This window comes from Zeugodacus cucurbitae, chromosome 3, assembly GCF_028554725.1.
Source record: "Zeugodacus cucurbitae isolate PBARC_wt_2022May chromosome 3, idZeuCucr1.2, whole genome shotgun sequence".
Taxonomy (NCBI): Eukaryota; Metazoa; Arthropoda; class Insecta; order Diptera; family Tephritidae; genus Zeugodacus; species Zeugodacus cucurbitae.
The window spans coordinates 33,585,357-33,600,461 of NC_071668.1; the positions used below are offsets into that span (position 1 = coordinate 33,585,357).

At 36.9% G+C, this 15,105-nt stretch overlaps 1 protein-coding gene across 4 annotated transcripts in view; it reads left to right on the plus strand.

The window, feature by feature from the left end:
• LOC105220469 (electroneutral sodium bicarbonate exchanger 1) overlaps positions 1-15,105 on the plus strand; it is a 268,022-nt gene that overhangs the window by 130,780 nt on the left and 122,137 nt on the right. For 3 of the 4 annotated variants that reach the window (XM_054227256.1, XM_054227255.1, XM_054227254.1), the window contains exons 5-9: positions 1,890-2,124; positions 2,187-2,994; positions 3,083-3,217; positions 3,280-3,782; positions 3,837-4,149. In XM_054227256.1, coding sequence (XP_054083231.1) covers positions 1,890-2,124; positions 2,187-2,994; positions 3,083-3,217; positions 3,280-3,782; positions 3,837-4,149 — 1,994 coding nt within the window. Of the gene's footprint in view, positions 1-1,889; positions 2,125-2,186; positions 2,995-3,082; positions 3,218-3,279; positions 3,783-3,836; positions 4,150-6,248; positions 6,502-15,105 lie in introns of those variants that run through there. The other variant, XM_054227257.1, reaches the window with a different exon arrangement.

Below are 15,105 nucleotides of genomic sequence, written 5' to 3' on the forward strand. Positions count from 1 at the left end.
GATTTTAATGAAACTTGGTTTGTAATAGTAGAATAGGCCAAATCGCTTCACAACCACGCCTACTCCTATATACCAGAACTTTGAAGACGATCTGAATCGTTTACTTTACAATATATAAAGTAATCATTAATGAAGATATCGGTGCAGAACTTTGCACAAATACTATGTTTATAGTGTGGAAGCCCCATTCTAAAAATCGCAGAAATCGGGCCATAGGTTTTTAAGGCCCCATATATCGAACATGAGGACCTCGGTGCTTCTAACCTAATATTAGGGTTTCCAACTTTCAACAGACTTTATACAATATATATGACGAATATGTGGGTCAAATTGAATATTATATAATATTAATAAAGTTAAATAAATAAATTGCGAGAGTATAAGATGTTCGTTTACACCCGAACTTAGCCCTTCCTTACTTGTTTGTCCGTCTGTCCGTCCGTCCGTCCGTCCGTGCAAGCTGTAACTTGAGTAAAAATTGAGATATCTTAATGAAACTTGCCACTGCCACGCCCACAAAGTAGCGAAAACCAAAAACACATAAAGAGTCATAACTAAGCCATAAATAAAGTTATAAAAGTAAAATTTTGAATAAAGGATCGCACTAGGAAGGGGCATATTTGGATGTAATTTTTTTGGGGAAGTGGGCGTGGCCCCGCCCTAAAACGGTTATTTGTATATATCTCGCATACCAATGAAGTTATATAAACCAAACGCTCTGCAGTCGATTCTCTTACGTACCCCACCACACACCATGAAAATAGTTGAAATCGGATAATAACCACGCCCACCTCCCATACAAAGGTTAGGTTGAAAATTACTAAAAGTGGGTTAACTCACTAACGAAAAACGTCAGAAACACTAAATTTCACATAAGAAATGGCAGATGGAAGCTGCACTCAGATTTTTTTACAAAATGGAAAATGCATGTGGCGTCGCCCACTTATAGGTCAAAAACCATATCTCAGGAACTACTCGACCGATTTTAATGAAACTTGGTTTGTAATAGTAGAATAGGCCAAATCGCTTCACAACCACGCCTACTCCTATATACCAGAACTTTGAAGACGATCTGAATCGTTTACTTTACAATATATAAAGTAAGCACTAGTGAAGATATCGGTGCAGAACTTTGCACAAATACTACGTTTATAGTGTGGCAGCCCCATTCTAAAAATCGCCAAAATCGGACCATATGTTTTCAAGTAACCATATATCGAACATGAGAACCTCGGTGCCTCTAACCTAATATTAGGGTTTCCAACTTTCAATGGACTTTATATAACATATATAACAAATATGTGGGTCAAATTGTGTATTATATAATATAAATAAAGTTAAATAAATAAAATGCCAGAGTATAAAATGTTCGGTTACACCCGAACTTATCCCTTCCTTACTTGTTTTTTTTTGCTATGATATATCTAACTGCCTTCCCTAAATAAAAGCGTTGGCGGAACGTTTTTTAACGCTCAACGTTAACGTCGATGCGCCATTCCTAAATAAAAGCGGAAACTTTACGTCAAATATCACAATGTTTGCTTGAATTGTTGTTGTGAAATTTTATTGTACCGAGAAACTTCGGTTTTCGCAGACAACTTTACTTCTTAATGCACTGTCAAAATATAATTTTTCAACGCTCAGCGTCGCCGTCGCGTTGTTTCGGCTTTTATTTAGGGAAGACAGTAAGGTTCACTCAGTGCGCGCTCAGAGAGCGGGCAGTGTGCTGCCAATCCCTGGTATATACAACCCCATATAATCCTTCTAAATATTTAACTGGTTAAAATAATATGAACAAATACTATTACCGACCATAACTTAGATATTCTTAACCCAAAAAGTATAACCTTTATCTTTATTTTCAATGACATTGCACAATACTCGTATAGGAGAGGAACTAGTAGGAAACCCATGCAACGTGTCTATACAACACCACAACAGTTCCAGTGACCTCAGCGATCACAAGAGTAACACAAACTTTATGCGAAAAATTCCATCGGGTGCCGAAGCAAACAACATTTTTGTAGGAGAAGTGGATTTCTTGGAAAAGCCTTTGGTAGGATTCATTCGTCTGAAAAAAGGATCTTATTTGGGCGATTTAACTGAAGTTCCAATTCCAACTCGGTTTGTTTCTAAAAATGCGAAAATTACATTAAATAATGTTTCTCATGATAACTTCTTTTTAGCTTTATTTTTATAGCTTTAGGTGGACCTGGAAGTCAAAGTAATATGCAAGAAATAGGTCGAGCTGTGGGTTCGCTTATGTCTGATGAGATATTCCATGAAGTAGCTTATCGTGCAAAAAAAAGTGAACACCTAATTTCAGGTATTGACGAATTTTTAAATGCGGTTACTGTGTTGCCACCAGGTGAATGGGATCCAACTATACGAATTGAGCCTCCAGCTGCAATACCTTCACAGCAAGTTCGCAAACGTCCCCCAGAAACAAGTAAAGAAATAAATGAGGAAGAAGAAGAACTACGATTACGTCAAGAATCCGGACTAACACGCACCGGACGACTTTTCGGAGGTTTAAGTAATGATTTTAAAAGAAAGGCAATGTGGTATTTTACTGATTTTAAAGACGGATTTTCGATGCAGTGTGTGGCATCTTGGATATTTTTATATTTTGCTTGCCTCTCACCTATTATAACATTCGGGGGGCTGCTATCCCAAGCAACTGGCAAAAATATAGCAGCAATGGAGTCTCTTGTTTCTGGTTTCGTTTGTGGTATGGGATATGGTCTTTTTTCAGGACAGCCACTCACAATTTTGGGATCGACTGGGCCAGTCTTAGTATTTGAGACCATTGTTTACGACTTTTGCCAAAATCAAGGTTGGGACTATTTAACGTTTCGTTTCTGGATTGGCACTTGGATTTCTGTCATACTATTACTTTTGACAGCAATTGATGCAAGTGCTTTAGTTTGCTACATAACTCGTTTTACTGAGGAAAATTTTGCTACACTAATTGCTTTCATATTTATTTACAAGGTAAAAACTGAATTTATTTAATAATAGATTGTAGTATATACGTATGTATATTGTGGAAATCATTAAATTAATATATTATTTTATTTAGGCAGTTGAAAATGTTTGGATGATAAAAAGTAACTTTCCAATAATTAATCCAATATATGATTGTATATGCACACCACCCCTAAATAGTAATTATACAGTTTTGGATTACGCAAAATATGACAAGTCAATTTGCGAAGTAAGTTGAAATTACATATTTGTTTGTATAAATGTAAGTTTATTCATTCTATCCTTTAATAGGATAACTATGGTATTCTGGTTGGTTCAGACTGTAATCGAGAAAGTACTGAAAATGTTTTCCTGATGTCGCTAATACTTTTTTGTGGTACTTTTATAATATCAGTGTTACTAAAAGATTTAAAGAATGCCCCATACTTTTCGTCAATCGTACGGCAGTATATAAGTGACTTCGCTGTTATTATTGCCATATTATCAATGTCAATTCTGGATTTTATAATGAACATTCCAACTCCAAAACTTGATGTGCCACATGAATTTAAACCAACTTTGAGCTCGCGTGGTTGGTTAGTTCCACCGTTTACATCAAATAATCCTTGGTGGACACCACTTATAGCAATATTTCCAGCGATGTTAGGAACTATTTTAATTTTTATGGATCAACAAATTACGTCGGTTATAATAAATCGCAAAGAAAACAAACTTAAAAAGGGGTGTGGTTACCACTTGGATCTATTCATATTATCAATTCTTATACAAATATGCAGTACAATGGGCTTACCATGGCATGTAGTGTTTACTTTTTAGTATCAATAAATCTAAATTATTTGTCGTTTCAGGTTTGTTGCAGCAACTGTTCTTAGTATAAACCATGTGAATTCCTTAAAATTGGAATCAGAATGCTCGGCACCCGGAGAAAAACCTCAATTTTTAGGTGTACGAGAACAACGTGTAACACATGTATTAATATTTTTGACAATCGGCCTCTCGGTGATATTAACACCACTGCTTTGTCACATACCCATGCCAGTACTTTTCGGCGTATTTCTTTATATGGGTATAGCATCACTGTCAGGCTTACAATTTTTTGATCGATTACTAATCATACTCATGCCTGCAAAGTACCAGCCGGATTTCATGTTCCTTCGAAAGGTAAGTTTAAATTTTTATATTATCGCAATATAGTGCGCATAGTACAACAAACAACCGTGACATAGATCAATGATTCAAATATTCATTTTCTTTCTGTTCGCCATCCGCCTACAATATTTCATAGTGCACTATATCTCTGCTACTTAATAAGTGAAGTATCGTTCGTCTACAAATTTTCGAATTCGGAAGATAACTTGTCATGGCCTCAGAAAACAACATAGGGACCTCGAAAGTATCAGTCAATTTGTGATATATTTTAATGAAATTTAGAGGACAGATTTACCTAATAATAAATTGCTTTGGTGCTGAAATCAGGTCAATACTTCCCTTGTCTTTACTACTATTATAAAAAGGAAATATTTGTATGTATGTTTGTAATGAATAAACTCAAAAACTACTAGGCCGATTTACTATTCATTCACCGTTGGATAGCTACATTCACCCTGTGTAACATAGGCTATATTTATTGCTAGAAAAGATTCGGGATCCTTATTAAAACTTAACTAACGTAATCCAAGGAATAAAAAGTGTCCTAAAACGTTGGGGTGGAGTGTTTTCATCCATTCGTACAACATGACCTAGCCAGCATAGCCGCTGTCTTTTTATTCGCTGAACAATATCAATGTCGTCGTATAAATCGTACAGCTCATCGTTCCATCGTCTGCGGCATTCGCAGAATTAAATTTTTAAATTTTTTGTACAAATATCAGTGCAGTAACATCTTTTCATAAAATTTAGTGCTTCTGCAATTCTCGCCAAATAATAATGTCGGTGTAACCTTTGGCATCGATGTTGAATGATAATGAATGAATGCAGATACTATAACCGTTCGAATTTTTGGAGCATTCTGTGATCTTGATCAAAATATCCATTTCGTTGGAATTCGGAATATGGGAATTCCAACAACGACTTAAGTTAATGGTTTGTCATAGATTTTTTGCATTCGCCGTTGCCAATGATTGGAGGACCATAAATCTTGCGCGAAACCTTTCTCTCTTAAACCCAAAGAGTCGTCTCATCGGATGTTGTCATCGTCCACGCTTCAGCGCCATATATCAGGACGGGAATAATGAGCGACTTGTAGAGTTTGATTTTGGTTCGGCGAGAGAGGACTTCACTTTTCAATTGCCTACTCAGTCCAAGGTAGCACCTGTTGGCAAGAGTGATCCTGCGTTGAATTTCCAGGCTGACATTGTTTTTGTTGTTAACGCTGGTTCCCAAGTAGGCGAAAATAACTACGACTTCTATGTTATGACTGTCATCAGTGACGTGAGAGCCAAGACGCGAATGCGCTGACTGTTTGTTTGATGACAGGAGATATTTCGTCTTGTCCTCACTGAAGCCTCTTTTGGCATCTTTGGTCACATCGTCTATTTCTTCCATTGGGGCGTGGGCACAAATAAGCGATATGTTGAAGAACCTCACTTTGATGCGGATTGTGGCTAGACGTTCATCCACCGGGGTGAATGCCAGGACTCGGTGATGGAGTCTCTCTCCCACCATAAATCCAACACCAAATTTGCGCTCCTTTATATGGCCGCTGTAGTAGATGTAGATGATGCTGGAGCGGGCTTCGCCTTCTCACTTTAGCTCGTCTCCAAACGGATGTCTGTTGATCTACTTGAGCCATATTCAAAAGAATCACTGCTGGCCACTCCCAAGTGAATGTCAATCAGAAACTTTCCTCACTTGCGTGAACTTCTACATATGACCCCATCACCCCAATGTCATATAATACCACCACTTGGTATTAATACATTCGAAAATATCATGAGTTTAAAAATGAAAGTTTTTAGAAAATTGTCGCCTGGTCGCCACTGACACTGGCTTACCTACATATTGTTAGAGTTTTTGATTTGAATCTCACACCGCTAAATTATAATTAACACAAAAAACATGAAAACATCGGACGCATGGGTTATCCGCCACTTTGAATATTTAATGGAAATGAAAAATGATCAGAACTAATATTCAGTTCTTTTCATAACTAAATCCATCTTATTTTCATTTTTTCAGTAAATAATATATTGTATATTTAATGTAATATGTATGTAAAATAATGTAATATTTCTTATAATTTTTTAATTACATTTTTATAGCTATTAAGCAAATAATTTACAACCACATGCACGATAATCGATTATCGACGTATCGTAGCTGATTGCTGAATAAAATTTCAGAACCGCCCAAGTACAACAAAATATTTGATATATACAAGCTCGCACTAGGGAGTTGAACTCTGAGCGTTCCCAACGCCTGCATAATCAGAGAGAAAGACAACGGACAACAAAGACTAGAGGTTGTAATCATATTTTGCTCATTACAAAATAATTTCATGTTCGAGTTTTCCTCATTTTACTTTTTTTAATTGACGCAAGAAACGAGAAAGAACATATATGTGAACGGGAGAGTGTGTATTTGTATGTAGGGACTTATTACTTTTGAAATGTTTGTTTTAATTTTAATAAATATTAAAATAATAAATAATATAATATCATCATTGGTTCTTGATTTTGCGACGGTTTGAACAGGCGACGTTTACAACCGAGTTCGCCCATTTTCCTGTTGTAACATCAAGATATCGGAACGAACTTTATTAACAAAGGTCGAGTAATCCCTGAAATGGTTCCTGAGCCGATAGTGGGTGACGCCACACTAATTTTAAATTTTTTGTACAAATATCAGTGCAGTAACATCTTTTCATAAAATTTAGTGCTTCTGCAATTCTCGCCAAATAATAATGTCGGTGTAACCTTTGGCATCGATGTTGAATGATAATGAATGAATGCAGATACTATAACCTTTCGAATTTTTGGAGCATTCTGTGATCTTGATCAAAATATCCATTTCGTTGGAATTCGGAATATGGGAATTCCAACAACGACTTAAGTTAATGGTTTGTCATAGATTTTTTGGTTCGTTAATGCAATGGGAATTACATTTTACCGAAAACCACATTGTTCCATAAACGTCCATACCGTAAGTGGCTAATACAACTAGCTTTTTTTCCTGGTCAGTTTAACCCTTATGTTAGTAACCGGGTACCCGGGTACTCCCAGCGGTGTGTCTGTATGAATAACTCAATGAAAATTTAATATTTTATTTAAAGCTCTCAAATCGTCGTTTTTATTTTATTGAATTATTTTTATTTTTTTAAATAAGCTTAAAATCCAGCTATGGCCTCATTAGCAAACGGATACCCGTGTACCTACAGTGGAAAGCATAGCAAATAAATTAAATATAATTTCTCTAAATGCATGCAAATATATTTTATTTAAAAAATAAAGAAATATTACATTTTTTTCTTATAATTATTACACTGAACACATTGTACATGATTAATTGAGTGCTCGTCACATACAGGTTGGTTACATTTGGTACAAATGTGTCTTACGTGTCTTGTGCCGTCTTCTAATTGGCAAAATATTGCAGACATGGCAAGATCCTGTCACTTTTTTTCCTTCCGGTTTTATCTTTTGGAGTCTCTGGACCAGGATTCACCATGACTCTTTCTGTCAATGCATGGCCCAAAATACTTTCGATGGCAATCTTTGTTGAGATGTGGCGCATTATTTGTGGATTCGCCGTGCGTTGTTCAATCATCGGTAATACTAGTTCTTCACTGAGTTTACGCAAAAATTGACGACGTTCCGTCGTTTTTTTGGCAATCATTTTATTATTTTCAAAATAAATTTTATATGCCGCCATTTCAGAGATGTCTAGTATGTTGAAGAACATTGGCCATCATGAAGATCTTAGTTGACTCCGCACCATTTGGTCCATTGTGTCAACGCCAGCTTTATATATATTATTAAATTTATTATTTCCGGTTTTTTATCAGTAACTTATGCATCTGAATGTATTGTAGATATCAGAATTACAGCTTTATTTTTTTAGGGACACATGGTAACCTTTTCGTGAAACCCAAAAACTGTTCAATACTGGTCCCGTTTCGTATTTGGCCCAATACCACTAGGGATGTAAAGTTCTTTTTTATAGTGCCAACGTAATATTCCACGATAATAAATGCTTAGCAACGGGTAGAGTAGTAAAGAAGTAATTCATGCTGATATTTCTACCACAACCTCGGTACGGCCTCCAATCCTTTTATTACTCTTTCACCTCGAGTATTACCTATTTTACCAGTGTACATAATCCCTTGCAAAGGATATGCGTTTTCGGCATCACAAATCCACCAGATCTTTATACCATACTTAGCTGGTAGATATTGTATAAATCCAGAATCCAGTACGGCCACGATATGGATAAAACTTTTCATCAATCGTCAAGTTTGCGGTTGGTTTGTACATCTGAGCTAAATTAGAATTTAACATTGTCCACACATCACGAATTGGAGCTGCCTTGTCTTCTTTTTTACGTTGACTTCGAGTATTACACAAGTACTGCGGTTATTATGTCGTATAAATACTCTTGGTCGGTACTAAGCTCTTCCCTAGTTATTTCAGATATTATTGTAGGTATAACGGTAAATTCCACTATTGGCATTGTTTGACACGTTTGTAATTGAGATCCGCATTTATGTCCTGGAGTGTTTCAGTCTAAATGTAATACAGGATAACCTGTCTAAGCTGGACACCTGCGGTTCACCACTTTTTATCAAGTTACGCGAGAGTCCATGTTATACAGAAATGATTGTTTATACTATATTATGTTGGTACAGAACATTTGATCCAATTTGGGCAAGTGTCAAAATTATAAGGGTGTCCAACTTTGCAGGATTTACTATAAAAGATATCGTTGTGGTAATTCATCGAATCAAACGAATAACACTATTTGAGACCTGTATTCACTACAGTTCCATCACACCAGTTCCAAATTATTAATATAGAGTTTTTAATATTTTTAGCTGTCTCTGACCAAAATACTAGTTCCTTCCTTGTACCGATAAAATCATAACGGGTGATTTTTTTGAGGTTAGGATTTTCATGCATTAGTATTTGACAGATCACGTGGGATTTCAGACATGGTGTCAAAGAGAAAGATGCTCAGTATGCTTTGACATTTCATCATGAATAGACTTACTAACGAGCAACGCTTGCAAATCATTGAATTTTATTACCAAAATCAGTGTTCGGTTCGACAAATCGAAAAATCGACAAATCGACAAATTTTGTTCAGCGATGAGGCTCATTTCTGGTTGAATGGCTACGTAAATAAGCAAAATTGCCGCATTTGGGGTGAAGAGCAACCAGAAGCCGTTCAAGAACTGCCCATGCATCCCGAAAAATGCACTGTTTGGTGTGGTTTGTACGCTGGTGGAATCATTGGACCGTATTTTTTCAAAGATGCTGTTGGACGCAACGTTACGGTGAATGGCGATCGCTATCGTTCGATGCTAACAAACTTTTTGTTGCCAAAAATGGAAGAACTGAACTTGGTTGACATGTGGTTTCAACAAGATGGCGCTACATGCCACACAGCTCGCGATTCTATGGCCATTTTGAGGGAAAACTTCGGAGAACAATTCATCTCAAGAAATGGACCCGTAAGTTGGCCACCAAGATCATGCGATTTAACGCCTTTAGACTATTTTTTGTGGGGCTACGTCAAGTCTAAAGTCTACAGAAATAAGCCAGCAACTATTCCAGCTTTGGAAGACAACATTTCCGAAGAAATTCGGGCTATTCCGGCCGAAATGCTCGAAAAAGTTGCCCAAAATTGGACTTTCCGAATGGACCACCTAAGACGCAGCCGCGGTCAACATTTAAATGAAATTATCTTCAAAAAGTAAATGTCATGAACCAATCTAACGTTTCAAATAAAGAACCGATGAGATTTTGCAAATTTTATGCGTTTTTTTTTTTAAAAAAGTTATCAAGCTCTTAAAAAATCACCCTTTATAATGATCTTCTCTCCGTCTTTTTCTAGGAACATTTCCCTTTTTTATCAATACGAAACAAAGACGTATAGCGTTTTTAGACAGCCAAATTAACTGATAAATTAAAATTGTTATGGAGAAACCCTTTTTTGTCTTTTATACTGCCGCCTACTCGATAACCGATCAGCTGTAATACATTTTTGTTTTTGCTTTTCATCAGACGATTAATATTTTTAGCAGCTACGGTGGATGTAGCTTTTTTATAAAAAAATCAGCCAATCGCAGACAAAGTACGTCTTTGTCACAGAGTTGCATTTGATTTTCAATTTCCCGGCTCAACTACAAAAATCGCTAAGTTACGTAACGGGTTGGTTAGTAACCATTCTCGAAAGGACTCTCCGATTGAACTTTATTTCTTCACTATGGAGAAAAGTGAAGGTAATATACATACCTAAAGCGGGCAAAAGCTCTCACAGCAGTCCAAAAGACTTTAGACCAATCAGTCTTTCCTCATTTCTACTGAAAAACTGACTAATAGAAATTAACATAAGAAGCAGACTACCTTCAGAAAGGTTAGCAGTTTCGCAACACGCGTACTTCAAAGGAAAATCTACGGAAACAGCTTTAAAATCTGTGGTAACAGAGATTGAAAGGGCTCTGGAAGTAAAGGAATACGCTCTCATAACTTTCTTGGATATAGAAGGAGCTTTTAATTACATCCAGCCTAAGGCCATTATCAGCGCGCTTAAAGATCTGCATGTGTCAGAATCACACACGAAGCTTATAGAACAGATGCTTCTATGCATGGTTCATAACTTCAACGCTGGGGGTTTCAACGATGTGCAGATCTGTCCGTAGGGGCAGTACTATGCTGATGATGTGGCGGTTTCAATTAGGGGAAAATTCCCAAGTATCCTCGCGGACCTTATGCAAACAAGGTTAAATGAGTTAAATCGATGGGCTAAATCCTGTGGATTAAGCCTAAACGTAGGTAATACTGAGATAGTGCTGTTTACTAGGAAACACAAGATTCCAGAATTCACACCACCTTCAATAAATTTCACATCACTAACAATAAGTGAGAAAGCAAGATATCTGGGACTAATTTTAGACAGGAAGCTATCATGGAAACCAAACTTAGAAGCTAGGGTAAGAAAGGCGGCTTTGGCCTTATACACCTGTAAAAGGATGGTCGGACCAAAATGGGGACTAACACCCCGCGTATCGCATTGGCTCTACACAGCAGTGGTAAGGCCGATTATGACATACGGTATATTCGTCTCTTGGCCAATAATCGACAAGAAATACTCAGTAAAGAGCATGGGAAGTCTACAAAGAGCGCCGAGCCAGGCATATATTCTGTAAGCAGCAGGCTGCGAAATCGGCACTTAGACTGAGAGAATCTTCAATACTGCAAAACTGCAATAGGGGACATTCTAGTATACTCGGCAAGTTCCCATTTATACCAAATAGGATGGATTTTCGCAATTCTATAGAAATGAATCTAAAATCTGAACTACATATATCATTCCCCTCTAGAGAGGAGTGGGATATGGGAAAAGAGGACAAAGATGCAGTGATAAGTATCTCAAATCTAGACCAACGAGTTGGAGGTGGGGTATTCTCAGAAAAACTACCAGAATCGCCTTCCGGCTACCGGTTCATTGCAATGTGTTCCAAACAGAAATCACTGCAATTAAAGAAAGCCTTCTTGTTCTGTCAAAAAGAGTGTTAGCCACCAGACAAATATTCATATTCACGGATAGTCAAGCGGCTTTAAAATCATTAAAGTTTCATAGAATATCTTCTAAGATAGTGAAAGAATGCTTGGATTTATTATTGACAATGACGTCATATTTCACGATACATCTGCAATGGGTCCCAGGACATAGTGACATCCCTGGGAACTGTGTGGCAGATGAACTAGCCACACTGCAGTTGGAGGCCGATAAATATATACCTCTGGCAACCTGCAAATGCTTAATCGATAAACATGCAGTAGATACGGCTGAATCACAATGGAAACAAGTAACGACTTGCTCCGTAAGCAGACAAACGTGGCCAGAGTGGAATAAGAGCCGTACTTGTCGCTTATTGAAATTTAAGAGGAATGAAACAAGAACCCTTGTAGGGGTGTTAACGGGACACTGTCTGATTGGGAGACACGCCAGCAGACTGGGGCTACCTTTCAATGATTACTGCATGAGATGCCAAGAAGAAGAAGAAACGATTACACACCTTCTTTGTGGATGCAACTCTCTGTACAGGAAAAGAATCGCAACTATTGGACGCGGGTTTCTCGAGGATGTGGGCGAAGTTGCTCATTTCAAATTGGGTGAGCTTTTTCACTTTATCAGGACCACAGGGTGGTTCAATGAGGACTCGATAGTGTGAGGGATCTCAGTCCCAGTGGTATCACAATGGGCCTCCCAATGGCCTAGGTGCGTCGTTTGACAGCCACTCAACCTAACCTAACCTAACTTATCCGGCAAACCAAAGACAGTACAGTTCGTCGTTTGTCGTATTTGAACTTGAGACATATTTCTGCTATTAACAAATAAATGGATCGCGAATAAGTGAACTGCTCTAAGCGCGCGAAAAGTCACTGTCAATCTATCGGTGGGTGTAAAAGTAATAAACCTACCCCGTGTTAAGTTATTTGAATCTTTTAAGGTAATTTATTTCTATCTGACTCTAACTAGCATCGCTAAGAACATCAAATAGCATTTATAAAATGTTTCCGAATATATGAGTATTTGAGATAAATTCTCAAAACTTCATGTCGATTGGGCACCTCCAAACATAGCACATGATTACTGATTTTTCTGGTGTTTAATTTTTACCTAAAACAGCAACTTTCTACAAGTATGCCGAAGCAAAAAAAAAAAATTGCTCCACTCTAGTAGATAGGTTAAAACATGTATTCTGTAATTTTGTTTGTTGCTGTTTCATATTTTTTGCCTCTTGACTTCTGTATCCCATGCCTTTGAATTATTATTTAAGCAATCCATAAGTGTAATATCATATTATTTGTTCGCCTCAATACGATATAGTGACTCCTTTAAAATTCCGCCTGGATAGTATTATGCCCTGGCCGAAAAGTTCGATTTATAGAAGGAAATCAATATGAAATTTGACTCCTATGTCCAATTCAACAGATCGAGTTATAGAACTTTTAGTTATGGAAGGAAATGTATTTGAAATTTGACTCATAAACGCTATTGTGAATACCCCTTTTATATTACACAAATAGTTCAAAAATTGCTAATGGTTTTATGAAATCATGATTATTTTACTTCGAGATCTTAAATTGAAATCGTTCAAAATACAGCTTGTGCAAGAGCTGTAGTTTGGGGCTTTGTAAAGTCTATGTGGACAATCCCGTTTCGATTCACTCCTTGGAGCAAAACATCTCGCCTGTCATTCGGCAGTTACCAGTCGAAGTGCTCGAACGAGTCATCGAAAATTATTTCGAATGATAATAAACATTCCCAATTAAATTTTAATTGTCTGTGTTTTTTCTTTAAATATGTAAAATAGGGATGTAAAGTTCTTTTTTATAGTGTCAACGTAATATTCCACGATAATAAATGCTTAGCACCGGGTAGAGTAGTAAAGAAGTAATTCATGCTGATATTTCTACCACAACCTCGGTACGGCCTCCAATTCTTTTATTACTCTTTCACCTCGAGTATTACCTATTTTACCAGTGTACATAATCCCTTGCAAAGGATATGCGTTTTCGGCATCACAAATCCACCAGATCTTTATACCATACTTAGCTGGTAGATATTGTATAAATCCAGAATCCAGTACGGCCACGATATGGATAAAACTTTTCATCAATCGTCAAGTTTGCGGTTGGTTTGTACATCTGAGCTAAATTAGAATTTAACATTGTCCACACATCACGAATTGGAGCTCCCTTGTCTTCTTTTTTACGTTGAGTTCGAGTATTACACAAGTACTGCGGTTATTATGTCGTATAAATACTCTTGGTCGGTACTAAGCTCTTCCCTAGTTATTTCAGATATTATTGTAGGTATAACGGTAAATTCCACTATTGGCATTGTTTGACACGTTTGTAATTGAGATCCGCATTTATGTCCTGGAGTGTTTCAGTCTAAATGTAATACAGGATAACCTGTCTAAGCTGGACACCTGCGGTTCACCACTTTTTATCAAGTTACGCGAGTGTCCATGTTATACAGAAATGATTGTTTATACTATATTATGTTGGTACAGAACATTTGATCCAATTTGGGCAAGTGTCAAAATTATAAGGGTGTCCAACTTTGCAGGATTTACTATAAAAGATATCGTTGTGGTAATTCATCGAATCAAACGAATAACACTCTTTGAGACCTGTATTCACTACAGTTCCATCACACCAGTTCCAAATGTATTAATATAGAGTTTTTAATATTTTTAGCTGTCTCTGACCAAAATACTAGTTCCTTCCTTGTACCGATAAAATCATATAATGATCTTCTCTCCGTCTTTTTCTAGGAACATTTCCCTTTTTTATCAATACGAAACAAAGACGTATAGCGTTTTTAGACAGCCAAATTAACTGATAAATTAAAATTGTTATGGAGAAACCCTTTTTTGTCTTTTATACTGCCGCCTACTCGATAACCGATCAGCTGTAATACATTTTTGTTTTTGCTTTTCATCAGACGATTAATATTTTTAGCAGCTACGGTGGATGTAGCTTTTTTATAAAAAAATCAGCCAATCGCAGACAAAGTACGTCTTTGTCACAGAGTTGCATTTGATTTTCAATTTCCCGGCTCAACTACAAAAATCGCTAAGTTACGTAACGGGTTGGTTAGTAACCATTCTCGAAAGGACTCTCCGATTGAACTTTATTTCTTCACTATGGAGAAAAGTGAAGGTAATATACATACCTAAAGCGGGCAAAAGCTCTCACAGCAGTCCAAAAGACTTTAGACCAATCAGTCTTTCCTCATTTCTACTGAAAAACTGACTAATAGAAATTAACATAAGAAGCAGACTACCTCCAGAAAGGTTAGCAGTTTCGCAACACGCGTACTTCAAAGGAAAATCTACGGAAACAGCTTTAAAATCTGTGGTAACAGAGATTGAAAGGGCTC